This window comes from Lipomyces japonicus (assembly GCF_038497905.1).
Source record: "Lipomyces japonicus strain CBS 7319 unplaced genomic scaffold V1514scaffold_1, whole genome shotgun sequence".
Lineage (NCBI taxonomy): Eukaryota > Fungi > Ascomycota > Lipomycetes > Lipomycetales > Lipomycetaceae > Lipomyces > Lipomyces japonicus.
Window position 1 is genome coordinate 1 of NW_027117813.1, and position 25,364 is coordinate 25,364.

Below are 25,364 nucleotides of genomic sequence, written 5' to 3' on the forward strand. Positions count from 1 at the left end.
AAAATTCAAAAATAATCTTAAAAGAAATATTGTCGTGATAAAAAACTCATTAATTACATAAAAAAATAGAAACAAATTAAAAAAAAAATTCAGCAGGTAAAAAACTCCAAGTGGAAAATAAAAATATAAAAATAATTTTAAAAAAAAGTCGACTATTATTACATAATCATGCGATTTGGAGTTTGTGAAACTAACTACAGAATGAAAAGCTCTGCTTCTGATGCCGGGGTCATGACCCCGACCGCTGCAATAAGAAAACGAAACGTGGCTGCTGAAAAGTCCCCGGATTTTTGTTTCTGCAAAAATTACGCCCTTACCCACGGACCCCGCTAACTAAATTAAACGGCAACCTTGATTACACTATTAGGTATGGTTTTGTTTATTGGTCAACTTGTTTGGCTATGCACAAAGTTCAATTATCCGCCTTCCCCGTGCACGTGCATTGCAGGCCAGATCCGTCGGAACAAAGCCGTGACAATAACAGCCACAACACAATGCTCGTGGCCACAAAGAGCATCTTGAAATTGTCTATTTGCACTTATATTGCTTACACATGTTCTACTGTTTATTGCCATGCTGCGATACTCGAATGAAGCGTCAACGTGGGACGAAGCCTTGCCGATAGGCAACGGCCGCCTGGGCGCGATGGTGTACGGCTGCACAGCGGTCGACCGGTTGCAGCTCAATCAAAATACTATCTGGTACGGTGGTCAGCAAGAACGAGACCCGACCGGTGCGTTTAAGCATCTGCCAAAGCTCAGGCAATTAATTCGTGATGGCAAACATGGCGAAGCTGAGCGGCTTGTCCGCTTGGCTTTCTTTGCGTCGCCCACCAGCATGCGGCACTATGAACCGCTGAGCACGGTGTCAATCGAATATGGTCATCAGTTTGCAGACGCGTGCGACTACCGCCGGTGGCTAAATCTCGACAATGGCACGGCACAGGTCTCGTACTCACACGACCGCATCGTCTTCAGCAGAACCGTGTTTAGCAGCGAGCGGTATGATGTTATTGGCTATCAGCTGTCGGCTTCGTCTCCCAATTCATTGTCATTTACGGTCAGCAATGATCGGGTCAACCACGTTGACTACGAGACCAACTCGTATCTTGATGAACTTTATAGTTCAGATTATAACACGATAATCCTGACGTTTACTCCTGGTGGTAGGCACAGTTGCCCTGGATGTTGCGCTATTCGAGTAATTGTTGACAACAACACAGCCACGGTCAATGCCGTGAATAGCTCAATTGTAGTGTCCAATGCCACGAAGGCAACAATCTTAATTGCCGCTGAGACCACGTTCCGCACGCAAAATCCAAAAAATTCCGCCCTTGATCGATTAGCTGCTGCTGCTGCCCAATTGCACCATCTTTTTCAGTCTCACGTTGATGATTTCTCTCTTCAAATGGGCACTATGAATCTTACCATTGGTGGTCCTTTCGAAATGACTGATTACTCGTCATTACCTACAACTGATGAAGCCATCCGGAGTCTTAAAAAAAATTCCACCTCCACTTCAGTTTCAGCGTGGTTGGTTAATCTGTATGTCAAATACGGTCGATATTTGCTCTTGTCCTGCAGTCAATACGGGGTACATGGCAACGACATTCCGGCGACATTGCAAGGCCTGTGGAATCCGTCTTTCCAGCCTGCCTGGGGGTCCAAATTCACGATTAATATCAACACGCAAATGAATTATTGGCCGGCAAACGTTGCCAACCTGTCCGGTTGCGAGTTTGCATTGTTTAAATTGCTAGCCCGCATGGCACAACGAGGAGAAAAAACGGCTAGGACGATGTACAACTGCCGAGGCTGGGTGGCGCATCATAATACTGACATTTGGGCCGACACGTCGCCGCAGGATAAATGGATGCCGGCAACGTTGTGGCCATTAGGCGGTGCGTGGTTATGCCTGCACGTATGGGATCATTTTCAATTCTGCGGTGACCTTCAAATTTTGCATGAAAATTACAACATTGTTCATGGGGCGGTTTTGTTTTTGATTGATTTCCTCGTGCCGGACAGTAAGACTGGCAAATACTTGGTAACGAGTCCGTCGTTATCGCCTGAGAACACGTACCTGTTGTCGGACGGCACGCCTGGCATATTTTGTGAAGGTTCAACGATTGACACGCAAATCGTGCACGCATTATTTGCCGCATTTATTGAGATTGACAAATTGTTGGGCGACCGTAACCCTGAATTGATTGCTCAAGTGAAAGCCAGTCAGTCCAGACTGCGACCGATGCGGATTGGCTCGTTTGGGCAATTGCTGGAATGGGATCAGGAATATGACGAATTTGAACCCGGTCATCGTCACACGTCTCATTTGTGGGGGTTATACCCAGGCACGCAAATCTCTCCGCTTGCGACTCCGGAATTGGCCCAGGCTTGCAAGATCACGCTCAAGCGGCGCGCGGCGCATGGCGGCGGTCACACCGGCTGGAGTCGGGCCTGGCTGATCAACCTGTGGGCGCGTTTACTGGATGGCGACCAAGCATTGCAGCACTTGAGCCACCTGTTGTCGCATTCGACATTGCCTAACTTGTTGGATGATCATCCACCGTTCCAAATCGATGGCAATTTTGGCGGCATTTCCGGCGTGTTGGAGATGCTCGTGCAGTCAAGCTTTAATTGCGGCGGCAGGATTTTTTTGTTGCCCGCGTTGCCCCGGATTGATGTCGAGTGGCAGTCAGGCAGCTTAGCCGGTGTTTGCGCGCGAGGCGGGTTTGAACTGGGTTTTGCATGGCATAGTGGTAAAGTGGTTAGCCCGATCAAGGTCTTTTCGCGAGCTGGTAATGCATGCCGTATTGACATTGGCATGGATGGCCGGGATTGGTCAGTAGTGGAACAGGATCGCAAAAAAGAAATCGCGTCTGGGGTTGGCAAGCTTGTTGAATTTGTATCTGTAAAACAGAAAACTTATTTGATTGAATTTTAATAAAATGAATAAATGAATAAAATTGAATTTATTTATTACAATATCATGTTATACCACTGTGTTATTTACTTTATAAGACGGTTGAAAATATCGCAAACCACGTACGCAGATTTTTTAACATAGCGTTTTTTTTCCGGCGTATCAAAATCAACAAACACGACACCGAACCGGTCCGTATATCCGGCCGCCCATTCCCAGTTATCACAAAACGTCCAGCCAAAGTATGCTCGCACGTCGACACCGTCTTCAGCCACGGCATGTGCGAGCGCATCTAAATATGACGTGAAAAAATTAATGCGAAACGTGTCGTGCAACGAATTCGCCGTGACGTGTGTAATTTTGGATTCACCGGGTACGGTCGTGCCGTTCTCAGTCACAAATATTGGGACTTGATAACGTTGCCAGATCCAGTTGAGCAACTTGCGAAACCCCCAGGGACTCGTGCAAAGCCAATAGGTATCACTTTGTGATCCGCGGCGCACGCCTTGCTTGTTATGATCCAAAATATCAACGTTACCCTTGTGATCGTTAATATCGGGCGAGGAGTCCCTGTGCTTGACGTAGAACGACGTGTACGAATTCATACCATAAAAATCAGAACTGCCGAGTACGAGCTTAGATTGCTCAGTCGTAAACCGAGGCAAGCGATCACCCAGTTGGTCACGCATGCATTGCGGGTAATCGCCAGTCCTGTACACTGGGTCAGCAAACCAGGCAATGTCAAACTGCCGCGTACGCTCAGCCGCGGCCTGATCGCGCTCGTCTTCAGCGTCCCACGGCTCGGACCAGTTGCCTGACAGCGTAATCCCAATCTGGCCACCTTGAACGGGCTTGAACTGGCGACGATAAATCTCGACTACAATAGCGTGCGACACAAGCTCCGTGTGGCCGACAATAAACGGCTCCGTGGATGAGTCCCCAGACTCGTTCAGCGACCGGTCAGACGAGCGTGCGGGTGCGTGTACGCCAGCAGCGTAACCAGCCAATGAAAAAACCCCGGGCTCGTTATAAGTGATCCAATTCTTAACCCGGTCACCAAACTGTTCGAAGCACAAGGTCGCGAACCTGACAAAATCGGGCGTATACTGAACCTGGTCGAGCATGCCGCCGTACCTGTCCTCAAGCGCCTGCGGCACGTCCCAGTGGAACAATGTCACAAATGGGACAATATCATTTGCCAACAGCTCATCAATCAAATTGTTATAGAACTGAATGCCAAGTTGATTAACCGGATCTTGCCTGCCGCCGAGCGGGATGATGCGTGACCATGACAACGAGAACCGGTAAGCAGTGACACCCAGTTGCTTGAGCAGGGCCACGTCTTGCTTGTAAAAGTCGTACGACCTGGTTGCCTCATCTGCAGTGCTGGCGTCCTTAATTTTGCCCCCTGCGTGGGCCAACGTGTCCCAAATAGAAGGCCCGCGGCCATCACGATCCCAGGCGCCCTCGATCTGCGCGGCTGCAGTAGCGTAGCCCCACACGAAGTCAGACCTGAGCACGTTTTCCAGCTGCTGCTGCTTCTGCTGATGCTGATGCTGAGCCATGATAGAAAAAAAAATAAAAAAAATAAATCACGAGAGAAAGGCCAAAGTTGGGTCTTTTTCAACCTGCACGTGAGACAACTCATTAACTCCGGCGGGCAATTCCGCCGCCTGCCTGCCCCGCCGGATCGACGGGCCTTGGTTCCGTATATTGTCCTTACGTAATATATTATCCGGCGCATGCGGGGAAACCAGCGTTTTGCCCCGCATTTTCACGGCGTCAGCGCAAACATCATGACAGGACATGACATGACTTGAATTGACCTGAGCGGTATATATTCGATTCAATTCAGCCAAACCAATGATTATTCCACTATTTTCATTTCTGTTGTCTCCACCGTCATGAGCCAGCCTAGGAACCCTCCTGTTGAGTCGCACGACCTGCAAACCCTGGCCTTTAGTGCCACCGGCAAGGACGATGCTTCGTTTGTTGAAGACGTGACATTGGCCGAGTTGGCATCGGTCGACATTAACCAAATGTCGCGTGCCGCGTTTTCGTTTCGGTCTCCGACTGGCGTGCGCGTCTTGCTCATCATGCTTGTCATGGCCATCAACCAGGCCGGCTACGGCATTGACTGGGCCGTCATTTCTGGCGTGAACGCCATGAAACCCTATCACGACTACTTCGGATTTGGCTCTTCTGGTGGCGTCAATGGCACAGTGGTCGCGCTCATGACCATCGGCACTATCGCCGGTGCCCCATTTCTGGCCCTTGGCGACGTTATCGGCCGACGCGGCGTCAACTTTGTAGGAAATTTCATTGTTCTGTGCGCTGCCATCATGCAAGGTTGTGCTAATAACTTGGGCACGCTCATGGCTGGCCGGTTCTTTCTTGGGTTTGGGTCAGCACTCATGAGCGCACCACAATACATGGCCGAGATCTCGCCCGTGCATTTGCGCGGCAGGCTGGTCGGCATCTTCGGTGCCTGCTTCCAGGTTGGCTCACTTGTCATGAGCGGCATCAACATTGGTCTGACCGAAATTGATTCCAATTGGTGCTGGCGCATTCCTTTTTTGTTGCAGGGACTTTTCCCGCTCATTTTTTGCTTGGCCATATTTTGGTTGGCTCCGGAGTCGCCTCGATATTACATTTTGCGCGACAGGGAAGAAGATGCGCGCAAGGTCATTGCCAAGTACCATACCACGTCTGGTGAATTGGACCATCCCTTAGTTGAGATTGTGATTCAGCAAATGCGTGACTCCGTTCACCGCACTGAGACTTTTAAGCAATTTTGGGATTTCCGCATTTTTTTCACCCGCAAGGTCGGGTTTCGTACTCTCGTTCTTGTGCTGTATTCTATTTTTCAACAATGGAATGGTGGCGGCATCATCTCAACTTACCTTGTGCCCACTTTGGAAACCGTCGGCATTGATCAACCCCGGCAACAACTCGGCATAAATTTGGGGCTCACAGCTGTATATTTAATCTTTACCTTAGCTGGCTCGTATCTGGTTGACAAGATCCGTCGTCGCACAATGTTGTTTCTCGGCCTGGTCTCTTTCGTGTTGTTGCAAACTGCCAGCACCATCAGTAGCTGGCAGTATTTGGAGACCGGGTCCAAGGCCGCCGCCAGCTTGTCTATCCTCTGGATCTTTTTGTTTCAAACATTTTCTAGCTTGTTTATTGCCACCATGCACAATTTGTATCCGGTCGAAATTTTGTCCTTGCCGTTACGTGCAAAAGGCATGGCACTCTACGGTGTCATTCAAGGTGCAGCCGGTACGATCAACACTTATGGCATCTCGGTCGGCATCAGCAAGATTGGTTACAAAATTTATACCGTATTTATTGTGTACAACACGATTCAACTGCTTCTGGTATATTTTTTGTTCCCAGAAACTTCCAAATTATCATTGGAGGAAATTGATTCCGTTTTTGAAACCCCAGGCGTGTCGCCAGTCAAGATGTCGCTCAAAATTGAAAAGACCAGGCGTAAGTATAAAAAGAATGCTCGCGCAAATCTCGCTAGCGGAGCTGACTAGTTTACAATTGATTTTTTAATTTGAATTTAAATTTGAGTTCGTTTATTGTTTCTTTCATCATGATTAATATAATAATCTATTAATACGTTTGCGTTAATCAAAAAAATCACTCTTTTCTTTCACATCCAACACTGTCGTATCGTAAGGTAAAGATCGCCAGTCTGCTGATGCGGACACAACTCTGCCCGTAGCATCATCAACTTGCACGCCGGACCGGATCGTGACCGGAACCTGGGCCTTGAAAACCTTGGCGTTCCGATTGTTGACCGAAATGCCAACCGATGCCTTTAATCTATGCGAATGCCTCATACTAAAGATTTCAAACGACGGCACAACATCTTGAGCAACTTGAAACGCTTCAGTGACTAAACTGTCAAGCCGAGCCGATGGCGGCTTGTTGCTTTGGCCATCCTTGTTGTTGCTGGCCTGCAGAAACTTGATTGGCAGGTCAAGATTGGCACGGTCAAGCAACACAACCTTGCTTGATTCTGTCACGTTGTATGTCATGACCGTCCCGACCGAGTCCTGCTTGAGCACGAGCGTGAACGAGTCCATGCGAACATCAATCACTTGCAAGGCATCAAGACAATCAGCTTCCACGGATAATATGATTATGGCTTCAATCGGTTCAAACGGCTTAATGCAAGCCGAGTTTGGCACGGTGATGCTGATAGTCAATGGCACGTCAAGATTAATGCCGTTAGAGAAAAAAGCATGCACGCCGGATGATTTTTTCAGCGATCCCGGCAACGCCAGGTACGCCTCCGGCAGTTCCTTAAACTTGGCCATCAACACCCGCCGCTCAGATATTCCACGCTCATCGTTGCTGTATGTGTTGAGCCCTTTTGCATCATTGTCCGGCGAAATCACATGAACCTGTTGCGACGCGGACTTGGAAAAATTAAAAATCCCTGGCCGGTCAAGGCCGACCTGAACGCGGTATTCAACATATATGTGCTTAGACGCGTACATGGATGGCGGCAACAGTACGCTAGGTGGATCCAAATCATTTTGCATGGTCAAACATGACCAACCCATCAGTTGCTTTTTGAACGTGAAATACTGATCGCGCTTGGGCAGGCACTTGCAAGCCGACCACACCGGCGTCTTGACCTCAAAGACAAACTCGTGCTTGCCTGCTCGCATAGTGCCACCAGCAGCGTATTTCAGTAAGCTCTGCCGTACGTTAACATGCACATGCCGTTCCCAAACCGGAATAGTGCTCTGGCCTTCTTGAACTATCTTGTACGTGGTGGACACACCCTTGAACTGGACGAAAATGTCTGACACGTCGGTGTCTTTGTTAAGTACAACCTGCGCCTTCCCGCTTATGGTCTGCCCGGCAGCAATTACCGGACTGTTTAAAGCAAAGCTCACGAAAGTCATTATAGATTATCATTCTACTGCAAATTTGAAACTTCGACCGCTTCATGTCCCTAATGACGCAGCGCTTATGTCATGCTCAACTGTGCCTGCCCGGGAAACAAAAACGTCACGTGAAAAACAAAACATTACTTTGTACCAGCTTGCCGGTTAGGGCTTTCTCGCCCGCCGCCTGCGTGGCTTCGAAATACAACGTCGATTGGCTTTTTTTTTTTTGTAGATATTTTTTTTCTTTTTGGGAACCCACAAACGGAAGACGAACGACAATTACATTTACATTTGAGACCGAAATTCTTTTTTCTTTTTTCTTTTTTTTTTTAATTTTTAAAGAGCTTAATTAATTTTTTTTTAAATTTTTTTTTTGTTTGGAGGCATTAATTGTTATTATTAGCCCGGCTGCCCGCTTTTTTTGTTTTTTAAAAAAATTGGCGTTCTGCGATGTGCTTCTGTGAGGTCGCAGTTCGGCTCCAACTGCAAGAGTTTTCATTTTTGTCTCCTTCTTTGATTTCCCTCACTATTTAATTGGGTGTTGTTATTTTTTTTTTTTGGACAATTGTGCGTAGCCTTTTTTGTTGGTGCTCGTAATTGAGCATTCTTGACACTTTTTTTTTCAAACATGCACAACGCGATTTCGACACCGTCATCATCATCATCCTCATCATCAAACTCTGCATCTGTCACGCCTGGAGAACTGGCTGCTACTTCAGGTGGTAGTGGTGGTGGTAGCAAGCCAACGGCGACGCTGGCGTCGACATCTCCCGCCAAGTCACGCAAGTCTTCCATTATCGACACGACGGCGTCACCGAGAAGTCGAAATTTTCATGAAGTTAACGATGAACATTTGGGAGAAAAAATGCATAAGCTTGCCAGATCACCTGTCGAGCACAAGTCCTGGTCATCACGGCCGCCGATTCCTCGGTCGTCCTCTCGGTCAGATCCGGTAGCTGCATTAACAACTTCATCTTCATCATCGTCATTCTCGTCTCAACCGCCTGTCAAGTTTACATCTGCAGTTCAGTCAGGCGCTATGACTGAACAAATCCAATTGCAGGAGCCACTAACGGCGTCAACTGTCTTGCTACCACAAAACTTTTTCAAATGCAAAGTGCTGGACCTGATCGCGTTAATATCTTCCATGTTGTCAGAGCTAATCGCACTTAACGATGCACTACCGCTCGTGTCGTCTCAACTGACCCGGTTTCATTCTCGAGCACCTCCACTGATATCGCACAAGGACTACCTGGCCCGGCTGACCCGGTTCTGCTCTTTAGAAAAATCCACATTATTGTCGATTGTGTTCTACATCGACCTTCTCTGCGCCGCCTTCCCGTCATTCACGGTCAATTCTCTCACCGTCCATCGTTTTCTCATCACCGCAGCCACCGTCGCATCCAAGGGCCTGTGCGACAGCTTTTGCACGAACACGCATTACGCTAGGGTGGGTGGCATCTCCGTGGCCGAGTTAAACATGCTCGAAGTTGAGTTTCTGGTCAGGGTCAATTGGCGGGTCGTGCCGGCAGTCAAGACATTGGAAGAATACTACATGCGAATGATCTCTCGCATGGCCGACACCTACGCGATCGAGCAAACCACGTCGTCATCATCATCATCATCATCATCATCATCGCAGCCGCATGCTGCCTCGTCATGAAGTCAGTTTGCGCGCGCGTGGTTTTATTATTATTGTAATTGTTATTTGTTGTTGTGGTTATTTTGTTTCATGTCCATGTCATCAGGGTGTTTGGGTTTTCTAAATTAAGTTTTGATAGTCAGTTCTAGAGTTATTGAATATCTTTGCAATCTTTGATTGTTTTTTTCATGATTGAAAGATCCAAAAAGGCAGCAGAGTGTATACGTAAGCGGTGACTAAAACTTCTGTGAAGCCGCACGAGCAATGGCGGAGCGCATAAGTGTCGCGCAGTTTGTGCTCGTCTGTCTTTGTCCGCCACAAAAATCACGTTGAGAAAAACCCCAAAACGCGAGAGTTCTTCCAACGATCAGTAAAATTAAAAAAGGCATGATTTCTGAAGACGATCTGCGACCTTTTTTAAGAGCTTCAAATAAAGGGGTTCAGTTAAATGCTTTGCGTCGGTTAAAAAATTCAGTAATCGGTCATAGTGATCAAAAAGCGCTGTATCTCGATCGCGGCGTGCAAGAAGACCTGTTGGCGATTATCTCAGGCTCGGGTCATGAGGACAGCAGTCAAGTTGCGGAAGACTGCCGAGTGCAAGCAGCCATCGTTCTCGGTAGTTTTGCTCGCAGTAAGCAAAATATATAGATAGATAAATATATATATATATATTTTTGGCTGATTTTATATTTGTTAGGCGAAAGTGAAATTTCACGGAGGCTGTTAACGGACTCGACATTGTCGACCTTGGTGGACGTGCTGTCGCCAGCAACCAACGTTTTATTACTACTAGCAACTTTACGGACATTAACCACGCTTTTAACTGCCCGGCCAATTCCCACATTAGTTGATCGGTTTCCAAACTTGCCCCAAGCGCTCGCTGCTCTTGTCATTCATCATTCAGTTTTATTCTTCAAATCAAAACATGAGTCTCAGCGAGATACCTTGGTGTTGAGTCAAGCGTGTACGTTGGTTCCGTTAGTTGCGCCGTCACATTCGTCTACGTTATTACTGGCACCATACCTGACGCCACCGTTGGTTGAACTGGTGCATGCCACCGTGTTATTAAATAATGCTGCCAACTCAGCAGCGTCGAGCAAGCTTCAATCAACCGCCATTTTGGCACTTGCTCACGTCATCACAAAGGATGCGGCCGAAAAACTTGCCCGCGAGGCGCCAAATTTTATAAACACGCTAATTGGCCTGCTGCGGGGTGCCAGCAAGGACACGAGGCTGTCTGCCGCATCCTTACTTGCCTCTTTTCTTCGCAATTCATCATCAAACTTAACAAATAATGTGGCTTTAGTTTTGGTACCAACATTAATGAAGTTACTGGATGATGCCATTGCGGATCACGATGGCGGGCGCAATTGTGACCCCCGGATTCTTCATACACTTGCCATCGTGTGCGCCGATGGCGGCGTGGTTTCGGATCGATGCATCGAGGCCGGCCTGATTAAAAAAATTGTGTCTGTGATTGCGCTGGTCGTGCCCAACGGTCCTTTTGCCAACGAGGAGGCTGATGCCAAATTGCTAGCTGGCGGATTGCTGTGCTTGTCAGCATTGGGTCAGCATAAAGACAATTACCGCAAGAGCATTATTGATTGCGGCACGCTCAGCATTGTCGTGGCGGTTCTCAGCACTGGTAACAAGTGTTCCGACCCGTCGTTTCGTGAAGTTCAGATCGCGGCTTGTCACGTCTTACGATCATTGTCTAGAAGCGTTTTGCTTTTGCGAACATCATTTGTCGAAAGCGGAGTGGTTGACGGCGTTGTGGATTTACTTAGCCATCGAACCGAACATGATGACGACGACGATAAGGTCATGTTGCCAGTTCAGGGACAAGAACAAGAAGTGCCAGTAGATTTGGCACCATCAAAACAGTTTGGAGGTGAAGAGCAAGATTTGGAAGTTCGATCGGCTGCCATGGCTGCGATTTGCAATCTCGTACTTGAATTTTCGCCGCTGCGGAAACCGATTCTTGATCACGAGATCTTACCGTTGATCGTGGAAGGTGCTCGATCTGATTACGCGCCGTTGCGGCTTAACTCTGTATGGGCGTTAAAACACATGGTTTATTCTGATGACATGGAAACAAGGGCCCTGGTGTTAGATCAGGTCGGGTTTGACTTGCTTATCAGGTTATGTCAAGATGATGAATTGCAAGTGCAAGAGCAGGCATTAGATTTTATTCGCAATCTGATTTCAAGAAGCGAACGATTTATTGATTTGCTGATTGCTAATGTGGGCGAAGCTCACTTGTTTGACATGCTCGAACAAAAATTGAGCCTAATGTCGTCCAGCGAATCGTTCGATGCCGCTGGTGGTGTTAGTGGTGGCAGTCGTGTGACCGGTCGTTATTATAGTGAGATTGTGATTGCCGCGCTCTATATTTTGGTCCATATTGCTGCCGGCCTGGACCGGCATCGGGCTGCCGTGGCTGAACATGAGCAATTATTGCGCAAGATCGTTCAGTTGATGCGTCACAAGCGTAACGAGATCCGGTTGGCTTGTGTGTGGATTATTATCAATCTTACGTGGATGGAAGACCGGCAAATTGATAGTTCATCATCAACATCAACATCATCCAATGTGTTTTCCGTAGCAACGGCTGCTGCTGCGGTTTCTTATATTACTTCGTCTTCGTCATCATCGTCAATATCTGGCGAAGCCGTGTTGGCAGAATTATACAAGCGTCGCGCGCAAGTGTTGGTTCGGTTAGGCATTCGCGAGCAGTTAGAAAATTTGAAGCAAGATTCCGTGCTTGACGTTCGGGAAAAGACCAAGACCGCGATTTATCAAGTTGATGCGTTGGTTGGGAACGTGTTGACAAGTTCAGCTGGTAACAACTATTCTGAGCCACAACAGCAGCACGGGCAATCTATTGAGTCAGCAGTGGGGTTAGTCGGTCCAGTACAAGAACAAAATGGTGCGCGCATGCAGGAAGATGATGAGACTGCGGAGGAATACGATGAACCAGACGGCGATGTGCAAATGAGGATTATTGTCGATGAATTTTAAAAAGAAATTGTTTTACATGTTTATTTTTTTATTTTATTTTTTTTTTTTTTAAAGGAGTATTGGGATTTATTGGACGGATGGATAATTGCTTTAAAAAGAAAAATTTTACACATATGTTATTTTATTTTGGCTGCCAAGACAACGTCGTTTCCAAGCTGTTGATAGCTCACGTCGTTTACCACGTCCTGAACCGGCACTGCAGGCGAGACCTCGACTCCGGCCTTGCCCAAAAAAGTAGGCGCGATTGTGATGATTAACGAACTCACAAACTCACGATCACGATCGTTTTTCTTGTCTTGACTGGCAAGCACGAGCAAATCATTAATCACTTGTGCGCCGCCTTCGACCATAACGGACCTGATTCCCCGATCAATCAACGTGTTGAAAATTTGTTGCCATGAACGATATCGTGATTGCAAATCCAATCCGGGTACGGTTATGATCTCGATGCCGTCACTGGATTGGTTGGCCCGGCAACTTGAACAAATCAGCCATGCCGGCTTGCCTTCGTAATTTTTCGCGTTGCGCACGACTTTGGAACTCGCGTTAACGCCCGACCGTAAATTCTATTAAATGCAATTAACATCACATCATGCACTTTCCAAACCAAAATAATAAAAATAAAAAATAAAAAAAAAAAAATACTGGATCAACAATCACCGGTCGTGGTGATGCCTGTAAAACGGTTCGGCCATCACGAACCGGGTACCGGCAATTCAATGCCGGATCATCAGCTACGGCGGTGCCGACACCCACCAGGATGGCATCATGCCTGGATCGCAGGTAATGCGTCATGGCCTTGGATTGCGGGCCTGATAAGTGCGTGCGCAGGCCCTTGCCGAGTGCAATTCGTGAATCCAGACTTTGTGCGTAGGTCAACGTGACAAATAACTTTGCATCTGGCGCATGAGTTCTGGCTGTTGCAGACGGTGGCAGATACGGATCCAGAAATGACATTATATGCGGCGGTAGAGGTTCCAGTAACGGTGGCGGCATGTTTCTGGGCAAAACAGAAAGTTGTTTTTTTTTAGAAATTTATCAAGAAATCAGTCCAAATTGGGTCGATAATTGATTGTATTGTTGAAGTGGATGGGGGAAATTCAGGGGCAAATGTTAAAAAATGCGGAGGTAAAAACCTGCAACAAATATATATTTTTTTTGCCAAAACGTGTATTTGCAAACATGGCGTGTCTTGCAATGTACGATACAGGACACGGACTTGACATTGTGCCTGTTTTTGCTCATGGCTACGGAGAAATTAAGGGGAAAAGCCACCGTTGTACTACTACGAGTCGCTGCAGCGACCGGTTCAAGGATGAATTTCAGCAACTTTGCGATTCCAATCAATATTGGACAAAATGAAAAATATTTAAAGTCGAAATTTTCTTTGTAAAAATATTGAACTGAATCAATTTCTTTTATTAGCAGTAACAACAACATATCTAGTGCTTGTTTTCATTTTCGGTGACAATGTTTTGCATCTCAGTTCTCCCCGGCAAGGTTAAGCCTAGTCCGGCGCGCGGCCTTCGCGGGTTCGTCGTTCTGATGCTGTTTATTTCCATTTTTCTAATTCGTGAGTGACAGCAATTTTTTAATTTATTTGTTTATTGAACATTAACCGGATTTGTGTGCGATAGTATTTTCCATTCTCGGGTCATCATCAGCTGGTCAGGCATACTCGTCCGTATACGCGGTCAAGTTCACGTCCAGGTTAACGGCCACGAATGCCACCGTGGAGGCAAGGTCTGGATATTACGGCGTGTGTGTTTTTTCTTCATTGTCATCATCATCTATCACATGCAGTGGTCTTTCAAATGTCACATCGTTGGATCAATATCGCAACGTCAAGGCAACGACGACCTCCGGTTCATCAAGTGTCGACCTGATTGACCTTGCCGTCACGTTATCTCAGCATATTATTCATCCTGCATTATCAATTGCAAGCTTGACGTTTGTCATATTGGCGTTTTGTTCAACCGCGGTTAGGATGTTCATTGTTCATGCTGATTCAATCTTGGCGGGTGCATCAAACACGGCAGCACTGTGGAGCTCCGTCTTGTCTCTATTGCTACTGGGCATGAACGCATCTTGGACTCATGCTGCTTCGTACGTAATAACTTGCTTTTTTCAACTGGTTTTTTTTTTTTGCTTAATTGAGTACCAATTCAAAATACGTTTAGCACATCGCTGGCACGAATACTTACCATTTCCACGTCCGGCACGATCACCGCCACTATGGGCCGCAAGCTTGATGCCATGGCATGGACTACTTTTTCGTTCTTGCTAATCGTCAGCGTCAGTAACGTTGCATTAGCGATCCAGGACGATCGTGAGGCTGCCAAATCGCAACTCGAGGATGCTCAGAAACAACAAATTCAACAGCAACACGGTCCGTTTGAGAAGTATCAACAACAATCACCGCCATTGGCAACCACGTTGGGAATGAAATATGAGCCTTCAATTGATTATACCCGTAACAGGATTTGAGCCTTGAACTTGGACCACCATTATAATGTTTAATATAATTAGAATATAGCTTTTTTTACATGATTACAACTTTTGCCCAATTTCCATTTTCTATAATTACTTGAACATTTATAACAAATTTCTCCAAATAATGTTCCAATTCGGCTCAAGTAATTGATGTTGATTATTTTTGACCAAATCGATTTTAAACGTTTTGTTTTAGGGGAAACGCAGCGAAACTCAACGCCGACATCGCATGCCGTTTGCGCTTCGCGAATTTCTTGTAATCTCGACTCATATCTGGAAAGACTTGCCATGCTGCATCAATAAACCCAAAAGGCAAAAAAAAAAAAAAAAGAAAAAATATTTTTGTTGCAGATCGTGTGATATTATAATTCAAATAATACAATAAAGAAAGGGAGTATTTATTGAGCATTCACGGTTGCATTCGTTTCGGCAAAAAAAAAAAAAAAGAAAAAATCATTTTGAATGAATTGCCAAATTTGCACATTTTCTCCATGAAACGACTTGAAATTTTGATTCTTGCAACAGCATGAACATTAGCAACAGTTTAGATTTATTTTCAGAACCTGGACCTGCAAATTTTGCTCATGTCACAAATGCTGGACCCCCATCACCGCTACAACCCCAGGTTCAATCAAAGACTCCAAATCCAGGAGGTCCAGAGGCTAGCCTGTCCCCGGAAGATGCGTCATTTTCATCATCGTCTATGCGGTTTCGCAAAATTGCCTGTATGGAATGCCGGCAACAGAAAGTATTTATTTACCCAGTTGGCTTTTTTTTTTTGACCTTGGAACGACTCCGACTGACCAGTTTATGCATAGGTTAAATGTGATGCGTTTGTAAGATCACCAGATCCATGTACCAGATGTGTGAAAAGAAGACTGAATTGTTCAATAAAGAGCGATTTCAAACGGACTTATAAACGAGCGTGAGCAATTTATTTTTATTTTTAATTTTTTTAACTGCTTCTAATGCAAGGTTGTTATGTAGACGTCTTGCCGCGGTAGAGAAAGAAGTTGAAGAGTTGCGACGATCATTAGAAATACAAAGTTCAGAGCAAGACAGCATGGTTTCTCGAACATTACTCGACCTAGCTAGAGGAAGCACTTCGGCAGGCACGTCTGATTCATCACCTACACTCACAGAACCGGCTGTCACTACCATGCATTTTTTGCCCATGACTGAATCACCAACGTTGCAAACCGTAGCGTTAGATTTCAGAGATGATAATATGCAATCTTCTAAAATGGATACAATCGATGCGCATACGCCAACTGTCGCACCGCTCGTACGGAATGAATTCTTTAACCATGCATCAACAACTTCGGTTGAAACACCACCATTAAAAGAAACTAGTCATTCTTCCGCATCTGCCACTAAATCTACGATCGCCACCACAAAAGCGACCTTGCATCCTATTGAGAAGCAAATTGATTTTACAGTTTTTACAATCACGCCTCGTGTTCTCGATGGATTCACGGTCAACAGGGACCAAATCATTGGACTTTTCCAAGAGTTTTATATACATTACCATCCTTTCTTTCCCCTGGTTGACTTATCACCAGGTCCTGACATTATTTTTCAAAAATCAGAAATCTTGTTTTGGGTCATTCTCGAGACCGCATCTCGAATATTCTCCGATTTCGCACTGCTTCCAAGTCCTTCCCTTAGCGTCAAGACTCTAGTTGCTCGACAGCTAAACGACCCGTTGCGAACAGCTTACGACGTGCAGGCAGTTTTAATATATACTTTATGGCCTCCCATGGCCGGATCGCTCAATTCAGATCCTTGCTGGAACACATGTGGCCTTGCCATGTTTAACGCTGTCAAGCTCGGCTTGCATTGCCCCGGCCGCACGCAGGATTTTGGTAGGGTTAAAGTGCAAGCTCGGCAGTCAGAGACTCAGGAGCTAGCGAAAACGTGGGTTGCTTGTAATATCGTGTCTCAATTCTTATCAATGTCACTTGGATACCCTGCTTTTTCAATGTATGACTGGACGGCTAGCACTGCCATAGACCAGCAGCATTCGTTCGTTAGCACGATCCCGCCGGATTTGCGGGTGCAAATTTTTTTCGCCAAGTTTGCAGACAAGATGGTCAAATTGCTCAACCGGGACGCGCGGGACATGTGCGGGAATGTTGATTCGGTCACGCGGCGACCCATGATTCGGATTTTGGCTATCGAATTAGACGAGATTGAGATCAAACTTGGCGAGTTATCTCAACTTGGCCGGCTATTGTTGTTAATCACGCGATTGCAACTTTACGCGTATGCGTTTCTTGATGACGATTTGGATTCAAATTCGGAATTGCTTTCCATAGCGCACAATGTTGCCTGCGAGCTGATTGCGTTTGCAGATACATGGGACGTCAGCATAACGCCGCGTAGCAATTTGTCCCAATTACTGTACTTGCCACTTTTCATTCAATTAGCTGTCGTGCTTGCCGGTTTTACAATATTTAAAGTTCAATTTTCCAAGCTTGGCAGAGCGCTGGATCCAACCTCAGCCAAACGGCATTTCGCAACCGCGATTACCATTTTGCGCAAGTCTTCCATTAAGGATAATGACCTGCCTATTCGGATTTCCACAATCATGTTTCAAGTATGGAAACTTTTTTCAAAGGACAAGTCGAATTCGATCAGGGACGGTCAATCAGGCATTCAATCCCTTAATTTAAAACTGCGATCCCGCATGGCAACGTCGGTCATGTTCGACAGCATCTGGGTTTGGCGAGAACGGTACGGCACGTTTCAAGTTTTGCCAGCTGGTGCCGGCCAGGGTCAATCTCACCCCATGGTTGTGCGACATGCGCAGCAGCAAGCTCAAGCTGCGGCAGCTCAGGTCATGCAATCATCACAGGCCAAGCCGATCACATCGCCGAGGTTAAAAGCCATGAAGGACGAAGGCCCAGAAATGATGAACACGCGTGGCGTAATGGCGTTACTGGATAATTCGACCCGATACGGTCCCACATTCGAACAGCAGCATGAATATGGAATTTTGCCTGGAGCTGGCACTCCAACGAATTCTTCCACGGATGCTGCGGCTATGGCCAATAATAGTAGCATGTCCGAATCCCTGGCTGCAGGCACGCCGGCGTCTTCATCATTGAGCTTGAACCGGCCACTTATGGGCACGGATGAGCTGGTTGATTTCTTGGACAACGAGTCAGTTGCGTTCGATCATCTATATTTGGATTGGCAGGAAAGCGGAGTTTTGTGGGACGATATTTCCATGTTTATTGGGTCGTTCGACAATGACAGCCATGACCATGAAGATGCCACGATGTCTCAACATCCAGGGTTGTAATAGAAAGAAAACAAAATATTTAGATTCCTAGAGCAAACTCCTATAAATAGGCTTTAATTGTTGTACTTTGTAAAATCATGTATAGTACATTTTCGATATTTTTGTTACATACGAACAACCTTCTTATTGATAGTTAGTTGTTAGTGAATGACTGGATGTTATGTAATGTATTAAACCCATTGAAATTTATTGACAAAAAAAAAAGAAAAATGCCTGGCATTGATTGAAGACGTTTACAACTCCGGTTTTCCAGCTTTTAAAAAAAATTCTCATGATATCAGTATAATAATATAAGGCCACTTGTCGACCGTCCAAAAAAAAAACTCCAACTTGTACATTGCGTACGGGTAGCAGATGAAAACAAAAAAAAAATAACAAAGCGATAATGAATAACGACAACAGCAACGACAGCAGCCACGACAACATCAAAAATAGCAAGGGCAGTAACAACAACAGTAACAACAAATAAACAGTCAGGCAGACAAGTCCTTAGTAAAATTCAACGGTATCGTAATCGGAAAACGCTTCACCACTTGTGTGGTTTTCTTTGTTCCATTCACATCCCATGCTTATTCGGGTATCTTCTAATCCTTCATGCCATGAACCAAATTGACGGTTCTCTTCCTGATTCTGTAATCACGTGAAAAGCATATGGCAAGCCAGTGCGAGGGGATGGCTTGCCATTAGAACGGTAAAATGTTGCCGGGGAGAAACGACACATCAATTAATTGTTCATACAATTCAGCGTGAAACAGTCTGAAAAATTGGTCTTGAGCCCTGGCTTCTCGACCATCTGTGGGTTCATGGTCTATGACGACCACATATTCGCATACGTTAGCAAATTCCAATTCGCTTGATATAACGTTAATTTCTTACCTTGTTCGTCCGATTCAGCATGGATTCAACAAATAATATACACAATTGTCCAAAACAAATTCTTTTCTGATAGCTGTTCAATCTTAATAATTGCCTAATTTGACTAAACTGTTGATTTGTTGTTCTGTTGTTGACTTTACTAGTCCTATAGTTCTCATATTGCACGTGACGTGCTCACTCGCGAGTACAAGAGCCGGCGATTAACAGCTGCTGATTTTTGACTTGAATGACAACGACGACGATCAACCCACGACCGGGTATGATCAATTTCAAAGGCCATTTGCTTATAACCATGTGATTGTTCAAAATTTTACACCACTTTGAAATACTTTGCGTGAATGTTTTGGTTATACTGGAACGGCGATGAAATGACGAATCGTTGACACTGTCAGAACTATGGTTGGCGTTGGGAAACACATATACTCCAGACCTGCTCTTCAAGCTATTCCAACTTGCGGCAGACAATGAACGCGCCCGCGTGTATAAGTGTGTATTGACTCTTAATTTTGGAAGATACGGCTTGAAGTTCGACTGATTGCGGCGCATCGACTGGTTCTCGGTACTTTTGACGGCGGTTGGGTGTCGAAAGCTGTCGACAAGACGCCAAAACTTTGTCAAGATATTTAATTGACGTGGTGGCGAAAGATTAAAGCTGTCGGAACTGTCCTTCGTGCTTGAGAACACATACAGTCCGGTTGTGGTTTCCACGCTGTTCCAACTTGAAGTCGACAATGACCGGTCTCGACGATTCGGCTTCAAGTTTGAACGCTTGGGGCGCTTGGGGGCGCTTAGGCCGTCTTTTGACACTTTTGACGGACGTTGGTTCCTGAAGGTTGTCGATGATACGCCGAAACTGCGTCATGATTTCCAGCCGGCGTGCAGTGGAAAGGTCGCAGCTGTCGGAATTTCCCTTTACGTTTGGGAACGTATAGTCTTCAGTTGCGTTCCATAAATTATTCGAACTTGTAACAGGGACCGACGTGTACACATGTTTGTTGACATTTGCTGGCGGACGAGATGGCACCCTGGGCTTCAAGTTTGAGCGTTTTTGACGGTTGGATTTCTTTTTCTTTTCCGTGCTTTGTAGGTCATTCGAAAGGTTTTTAATAATACGCTGATACTTTTTCATGATTTCCGAACGACGACGTGACGAAGCAACAATCCAGTCTGGCCGTTCTCCGAGCTTGTTGAGACAGGATGTCCAGCCGTGCTCGCGACACTGCCCGGGGTTTTAACAGACCGCGACGGACCAAGCATTTCGGAATTATTGTTTATTGCAAGACTACTGTAACTATCACGATGTTTGATTACAGTTGGATCTTCATGCATGCTAAAACTGAAAGTCATCAATTGTTTGGTATCGTCAGCGTCAATATCACCGCCAGTCATTTTGCCATTAGGTTCGTCGCTTTTGAAATTAAAAAACCGAATGTTGGGAATGTAGCGTCTTTTTCGGCTGGCATCTCGAAGTCTTGACATTTTGTTAGCTTTTTCACTGTGGTTGTCAACAGTGTCAATATCCCCGCCAGTCATTTTGCCATTAGGCTCGTTGCTTTTGAAATTAAAAGACTGAATGACGGGAATGCGGCGTCTTCTCTGGCAGGCATTTTTAAGTCTTAACACTTCGTTGACAAACATGGCGCGAGTCAGGACGGTGATGGTATTCTCAACAACGGCTTTATGCACGGCGGAGCAGGTGGATTGCGGGGTTGTCGATGGTTTGTGCACGTGAGACGAAACGACCTTGTTCCAGACACTTTTCGTCCAATGACGATTTTTTTTCTTGTCAGGAATGTCGACGTGTTTGTCCATTTGCATGAAAACAGGAATCCTGTCGAGACTGGATGGGTCATCATTAATGACCGCGTCTAGCGCTTAACCAGTTTTTCCATTATTTCTTTCAACTTGAAAAAAACCGAGAAGTTAATTATTTGTGTCAATTCATAACAAGTCTTGCTTACAAAATTAGAAGTTTTTTTTTTTTTTTTTCAGGGATGATGATGGTGATGATGAGTTAGGTATTGATGATCTGTTGTAGGGAAGGAATTTTGGGGGCACAGCGCGTCTTGCTCATTAGTGCGCGCAGATGTAAATTTTGATCCGGACCAGCAGTCAGTCATCCAGTCATTTTGTTCTTTTTGCCACATTCACATGCATTATAGTATTTTAACGATACCCTCATATTACTTACTGATTATTCTTTAATTTATTATAAATTTTTTATAAATTTTTTATAATAATAAGCTTTGATATATATTACAGTCACATAAATTAGCGCGCCAAATGCGTTTGTAGATGACAGGCGAAAAATTAATATTTATTATTCAATCAAAATGCCAATGAATAAAATAGAAAAATTTTTAATTTTATTTTATGTAATTCTCTAATTTTACGCTGTACATTGTACATACATTGCGGAAACGGATTTTTGTGATCTGGTTGGTTCATTATTATTCAAGACGGTACGGAAATGACATTTTAGACATTCAAATAACACTAATCTTCAATTGAATTCCGGTCTAATCCATACTTCACTGGCACGATTAAAATTTTTTTAATGATGACTTCCCATCAAAACGAATCCGTGGCAACTTCCGGCAACACAATGTTTTCGGAATCCGACCCCGACAATAGCCCCGACCTTCCAAAACCCACAGTTTAAGTGTTTTTGTGTTAATAAAAAGGTTATCTGTACAAAAAAAAAATACACATAGATACCGCAGTTAAGACAGAATATATTGATTGTTGAATGCAAACCAAGCAGTATAATCACTTTCAGAACTCGTTTGGAATTTCAATTATGTGGCGTTTGTTTTTGAAGGCATAGTTTAGAGCCACAGTATGTACTAATAGTCAAATACATTTGAGGGATTATAAATATAAGTCCTTCTCAACGGTATCTCTCGTATCTCGTCACTGGCTCCCATCGAGGTCAAGCCTGGTTTAAGTTAGCGTAGTTAGGGGCCGATGCTTTCAATTTGCTTACCTGCAAGGGGGCTTGTGGAGCCATCCCCGCATTTTGAGACTTCCTCGGTTTGCCAAAGAAAGATAGAGAAATATAAAGATCGAGTGCGATCTCTTGCTCATTTGTTTGCCAACCAATTTTTTATTTTTTTGCTCATACAGTGTTAGCATGACAATCACGACTCCCATTACTGAACTTTTTGGCATCCAGCATCCGATCTTGCTGGCAGGAATGAATGTTGCATCAGATAAGTTATTTTCATGAAACAAGATTCCACGCCAGTTGTGTAGGCTAACATTGAATGTTTTTTTTTCCTTCTTCCACGTCCCAGACTCGCAGCTGCAGTTTCTAACGCTGGCGGACTTGGCGTCATTGGCGGACTTGGCTACTCGCCAGACATGCTGCGCGAACAAATCCGGGAAATCAAGGCCGATCTCAAGCCCGGCGTGACAAAGTTTGGTGTGGACTTGTTACTCCCGCAAGTTGGCGGTACCGCGCGCAAGACAAATTATGACTACACGAAGGGTCAACTTGACGAGCTGATTGACGTGATTATCGACGAAGGGACCAGCTTGTTTGTGTCTGCGGTTGGCGTGCCGACGCAGAAAGTGGTTGACCGGTTGCACGCGGCCAAGATTCCAGTCATGAACATGATTGGCGCGCCCAGACATGCCATCAAGGCTCTTGAAGTTGGCGTGGACATTATTTGTGCGCAAGGTGGAGAAGGTGGCGGTCACACCGGATCGATCCCGACCTCAATTTTAATCCCAACCGTGGTGGAAGCAGTTAAGGGGAAAAAAAGTAGTCTTACTGGCAAGCAAGTCGAAGTTATTGCCGCCGGTGGAATTGCTACCGGGCGGGGTCTTGCCGCTGCTTTGGCGTAGGTTTATGTATATGTATTTTTGGCTACCGGGTTAATTGCTAACTTTTGAAAATTGGGTATATATAGGGCTGGCGCAAGCGCGGTATGGGTCGGTACCAGGTTTATCTGCGCTGAAGAGGCAGGCGCGCCCAAGATTCATCAAGATTTAGTAAAATCAGCCAGGTTTGATGACACGGTCCGTACAATTATCTATACCGGACGTCCGCTTCGCATCCGACGTCAAGCCTATGTGGAAGATTGGGAACAAAACCGTCGGGACCTGATCAAGCAATTAACCAGTCAGGGCAAGATTCCGGTAGTATGGGAATTAGAAAAATATGAAAAGGAAAACAAGGAATTGCCGGAAATCATTGAAGATAATGCCAGACCGTATTTAATGGGTGAAGTTGCCGCGATTGTGAATTCAATCAAGCCGGCTAAGGATATTGTCGACGAACTTGTCACCGAGGCTGAGGCTGTACTCAGACGCGCAACAGGTTTTTTAAGTATCAAATCAAAATTGTAAATTATTATAATAATAACTGTTGAAAAATACTATAATGAACCGAAGTATATAATTCATATTCTGCCGCCACGCCTCCATCCCACACCCTTCCTGCCTCAACACCGAAAAAAAAAAAATTACAAAAAATACAAAATTAACATAAACCAGCAAATACCATGGAAAAAAAAAAAAAATAGAAAATTCTCCCAAACAAACGCAACGCATGCAACAAAAATATCTCACCAAAATCAGTTAATGCTTTCAAATCTCAATTTGAAAACCCAAATCACTAATTTAATTCACCGACCGTACACGTTTTTTGACCAGTTCTTCCACAACAACTGGTTCCTCAATCAAGTTCGGTTTGATTTCATGTTGCAATCTTTCAGATGCTAAATGATCCAAAAATTTCAATCGCTGACCTCGCGAATAATAAAAAGGTTTCACTTTTTCATCGTCGTTTATCATTTTAAACGTCTTGACCACATCTTCCGTTATCAAAACGTACTTCGTACTTGACTCCGGAAGTTCATAATTGACGTCGAGTAACAACCTAGCCATGACACCCTTCAAACCTCGCGCGCCCGTGCCTTGCTTGAGGGCCATCTTGGCCAACCAACCAATCGCACGATCTGTAAACTTAAGCTCGACTCCAAACATCTTGAACGATTGCTGATATTGCCTCAAAATCGCGTTCTTAGGTTCGGTAATAATGCGAGCCATGTCTTGCTCCGTTAATGGCAGCAAAGGCGATACGTTAGGAATCCGACCTACTAATTCGGGAATTAATCCGAACGCGACCAGGTCTTCATTTTCTAATAGATTGAGCGGATGAGTATTCGACGGCGTGAAAAAATTCTTAATATCAGTTTGCTCTTCCAAACCTTGCTTGTTGCTGCGAAATCCAAATGATTCGAATGACTAAATCGTAAAATCGTAAGTATCTTAATTAATATCTTGCAAAACCTACTAATACTCACGCCTTTGCGCTTTAATCTTTCAGTAATGATCTTCTCCAGGCCAACAAAAGCGCCAGAAAAAATAAACAAAATATTCTCCGTGTTGACCGTAAACGTTTCCCTGGATGTCAACCCCGCAGGTGCATTTGACTTTTTAACCGTGATATCAGCACCTTCAATCATCTGCAACAATGATTGCTGCACGCCTTCACCTGCAACGTCCTTACTAAAGAACGGCCCAGACCTCATCGGCTTGGCCAGCTTGTCACACTCATCTAAAACCACAATCCCAAATTCTTTAAACAAAAACATAATCCAATTAATAAAAAACCAAACAAGAAAAGTATTTAATAATATTATTATTATTATTATTATTATTCTTACCTGCTTTTTGAACATCATAGTCTGAATTCTCAAGTAATCTACGAATGCAAATATCCACGTCCTCACCAACATACCCAGCCTGTGTAAGCGACGTGCAATCAACAATGGTAAACGGCACGCCCACGAACTTGGCAACCGTTTGCATCATGAGCGTTTTGCCACTCCCGGTAGGTCCGAGAAGAAGAACGTTTGACTTGTGTAATTTCGATACGTCAGTACTAGCATCGGCATGTTCCTGGAATGACAATCTTTCATGCTCAACCGCGTGACCAGATGCTGCCGCCTCGCTGGCAGCCAGGTCATTACGCAACCTGGTCTCAAATTCCCGTTGCAGTCGCTCCTTCCGGTCATCAAACACCTGCACGCGTTGATAATGATTAAACACCGCCACTGAAACCACAACCTTGGCCCTGTCCTGACCAATCAAAAATTGATCCAAGTGTGATTTGATTTGTCGCGGATGTAGCTGCGTGCGGAATCGCGACGGTGCCGCCGATTCAGCAGTCATTGTA

At 45.2% G+C, this 25,364-nt stretch overlaps 12 protein-coding genes across 12 annotated transcripts; 7 read left to right on the forward strand and 5 right to left on the reverse strand.

The window, feature by feature from the left end:
• The first annotated feature begins 206 nt into the window (after window positions 1–206).
• Window positions 207–2,958, forward strand: V1514DRAFT_323047 (Six-hairpin glycosidase-like protein). The gene has a single exon (XM_066926176.1). The coding sequence runs from the start codon at window positions 574–576 to the stop codon at window positions 2,941–2,943; it is 2,370 nt and encodes a 789-aa protein (XP_066786022.1). The 5' UTR covers window positions 207–573; the 3' UTR covers window positions 2,944–2,958.
• A 21-nt stretch (window positions 2,959–2,979) lies between these two features.
• Window positions 2,980–4,657, reverse strand: V1514DRAFT_11 (glycoside hydrolase). The gene has a single exon (XM_066924394.1). It carries the CDS (start codon window positions 4,485–4,487, stop codon window positions 3,009–3,011), a length of 1,479 nt encoding a protein of 492 aa, XP_066786023.1. The 5' UTR covers window positions 4,488–4,657; the 3' UTR covers window positions 2,980–3,008.
• Window positions 4,658–5,173: 516 nt separating this feature from the next.
• On the forward strand, window positions 5,174–6,560 carry V1514DRAFT_323050 (general substrate transporter). Its single transcript, XM_066926177.1, has one exon. It carries the CDS (start codon window positions 5,265–5,267, stop codon window positions 6,465–6,467), a length of 1,203 nt encoding a protein of 400 aa, XP_066786024.1. The 5' UTR covers window positions 5,174–5,264; the 3' UTR covers window positions 6,468–6,560.
• On the reverse strand, window positions 6,514–7,916 carry V1514DRAFT_6 (uncharacterized protein). The gene has a single exon (XM_066930073.1). The coding sequence runs from the start codon at window positions 7,851–7,853 to the stop codon at window positions 6,561–6,563; it is 1,293 nt and encodes a 430-aa protein (XP_066786025.1). The 5' UTR covers window positions 7,854–7,916; the 3' UTR covers window positions 6,514–6,560.
• A 796-nt stretch (window positions 7,917–8,712) lies between these two features.
• On the forward strand, window positions 8,713–9,441 carry V1514DRAFT_269978 (cyclin-domain-containing protein; the record flags this gene model as incomplete). The annotated part of the gene is made up of 1 exon (XM_066924818.1): window positions 8,713–9,441. A coding segment is annotated over one exon (729 nt), but the record flags the coding sequence as incomplete, so codon positions are not given.
• Window positions 9,442–9,834: 393 nt separating this feature from the next.
• Window positions 9,835–12,478, forward strand: V1514DRAFT_361195 (armadillo-type protein; the record flags this gene model as incomplete). Its single annotated transcript, XM_066929699.1, has 3 exons — window positions 9,835–10,111; window positions 10,178–12,380; window positions 12,424–12,478. The coding sequence occupies exons 1-3, from the start codon at window positions 9,868–9,870 to the stop codon at window positions 12,476–12,478; spliced, it is 2,502 nt and encodes an 833-aa protein (XP_066786027.1). The 5' UTR covers window positions 9,835–9,867.
• A 64-nt stretch (window positions 12,479–12,542) lies between these two features.
• On the reverse strand, window positions 12,543–13,601 carry V1514DRAFT_323056 (dihydrofolate reductase-like domain-containing protein; the record flags this gene model as incomplete). Its single annotated transcript, XM_066926178.1, has 2 exons — window positions 13,147–13,601; window positions 12,543–13,067 (listed from the first exon to the last, which is right to left on the reverse strand). Coding segments are annotated over exons 1-2 (796 nt in total), but the record flags the coding sequence as incomplete, so codon positions are not given.
• Window positions 13,602–13,613: 12 nt separating this feature from the next.
• Window positions 13,614–15,052, forward strand: V1514DRAFT_323057 (Ca2+ regulator and membrane fusion protein Fig1-domain-containing protein). The gene is made up of 3 exons (XM_066926179.1): window positions 13,614–14,074; window positions 14,139–14,607; window positions 14,682–15,052. The coding sequence occupies exons 1-3, from the start codon at window positions 13,972–13,974 to the stop codon at window positions 14,986–14,988; spliced, it is 879 nt and encodes a 292-aa protein (XP_066786029.1). The 5' UTR covers window positions 13,614–13,971; the 3' UTR covers window positions 14,989–15,052.
• A 468-nt stretch (window positions 15,053–15,520) lies between these two features.
• Window positions 15,521–17,737, forward strand: V1514DRAFT_274444 (uncharacterized protein; the record flags this gene model as incomplete). The annotated part of the gene is made up of 4 exons (XM_066924855.1): window positions 15,521–15,742; window positions 15,813–15,919; window positions 15,982–16,200; window positions 16,348–17,737. Coding segments are annotated over 4 exons (1,938 nt in total), but the record flags the coding sequence as incomplete, so codon positions are not given.
• A 2,086-nt stretch (window positions 17,738–19,823) lies between these two features.
• Window positions 19,824–20,995, reverse strand: V1514DRAFT_339996 (uncharacterized protein; the record flags this gene model as incomplete). The annotated part of the gene is made up of 2 exons (XM_066929006.1): window positions 19,824–20,396; window positions 20,489–20,995. 2 exons carry the CDS (start codon window positions 20,993–20,995, stop codon window positions 19,824–19,826), a joined length of 1,080 nt encoding a protein of 359 aa, XP_066786031.1.
• A 1,234-nt stretch (window positions 20,996–22,229) lies between these two features.
• V1514DRAFT_323072 (2-nitropropane dioxygenase) lies at window positions 22,230–23,570 on the forward strand. Its single transcript, XM_066926180.1, has 3 exons — window positions 22,230–22,389; window positions 22,467–23,022; window positions 23,092–23,570. Exons 1-3 carry the CDS (start codon window positions 22,311–22,313, stop codon window positions 23,528–23,530), a joined length of 1,074 nt encoding a protein of 357 aa, XP_066786032.1. The 5' UTR covers window positions 22,230–22,310; the 3' UTR covers window positions 23,531–23,570.
• Window positions 23,571–23,803: 233 nt separating this feature from the next.
• V1514DRAFT_274429 (P-loop containing nucleoside triphosphate hydrolase protein) lies at window positions 23,804–25,360 on the reverse strand (the record flags this gene model as incomplete). Its single annotated transcript, XM_066924854.1, has 3 exons — window positions 23,804–24,430; window positions 24,490–24,764; window positions 24,853–25,360. 3 exons carry the CDS (start codon window positions 25,358–25,360, stop codon window positions 23,804–23,806), a joined length of 1,410 nt encoding a protein of 469 aa, XP_066786033.1.
• Window positions 25,361–25,364: the final 4 nt, after the last annotated feature.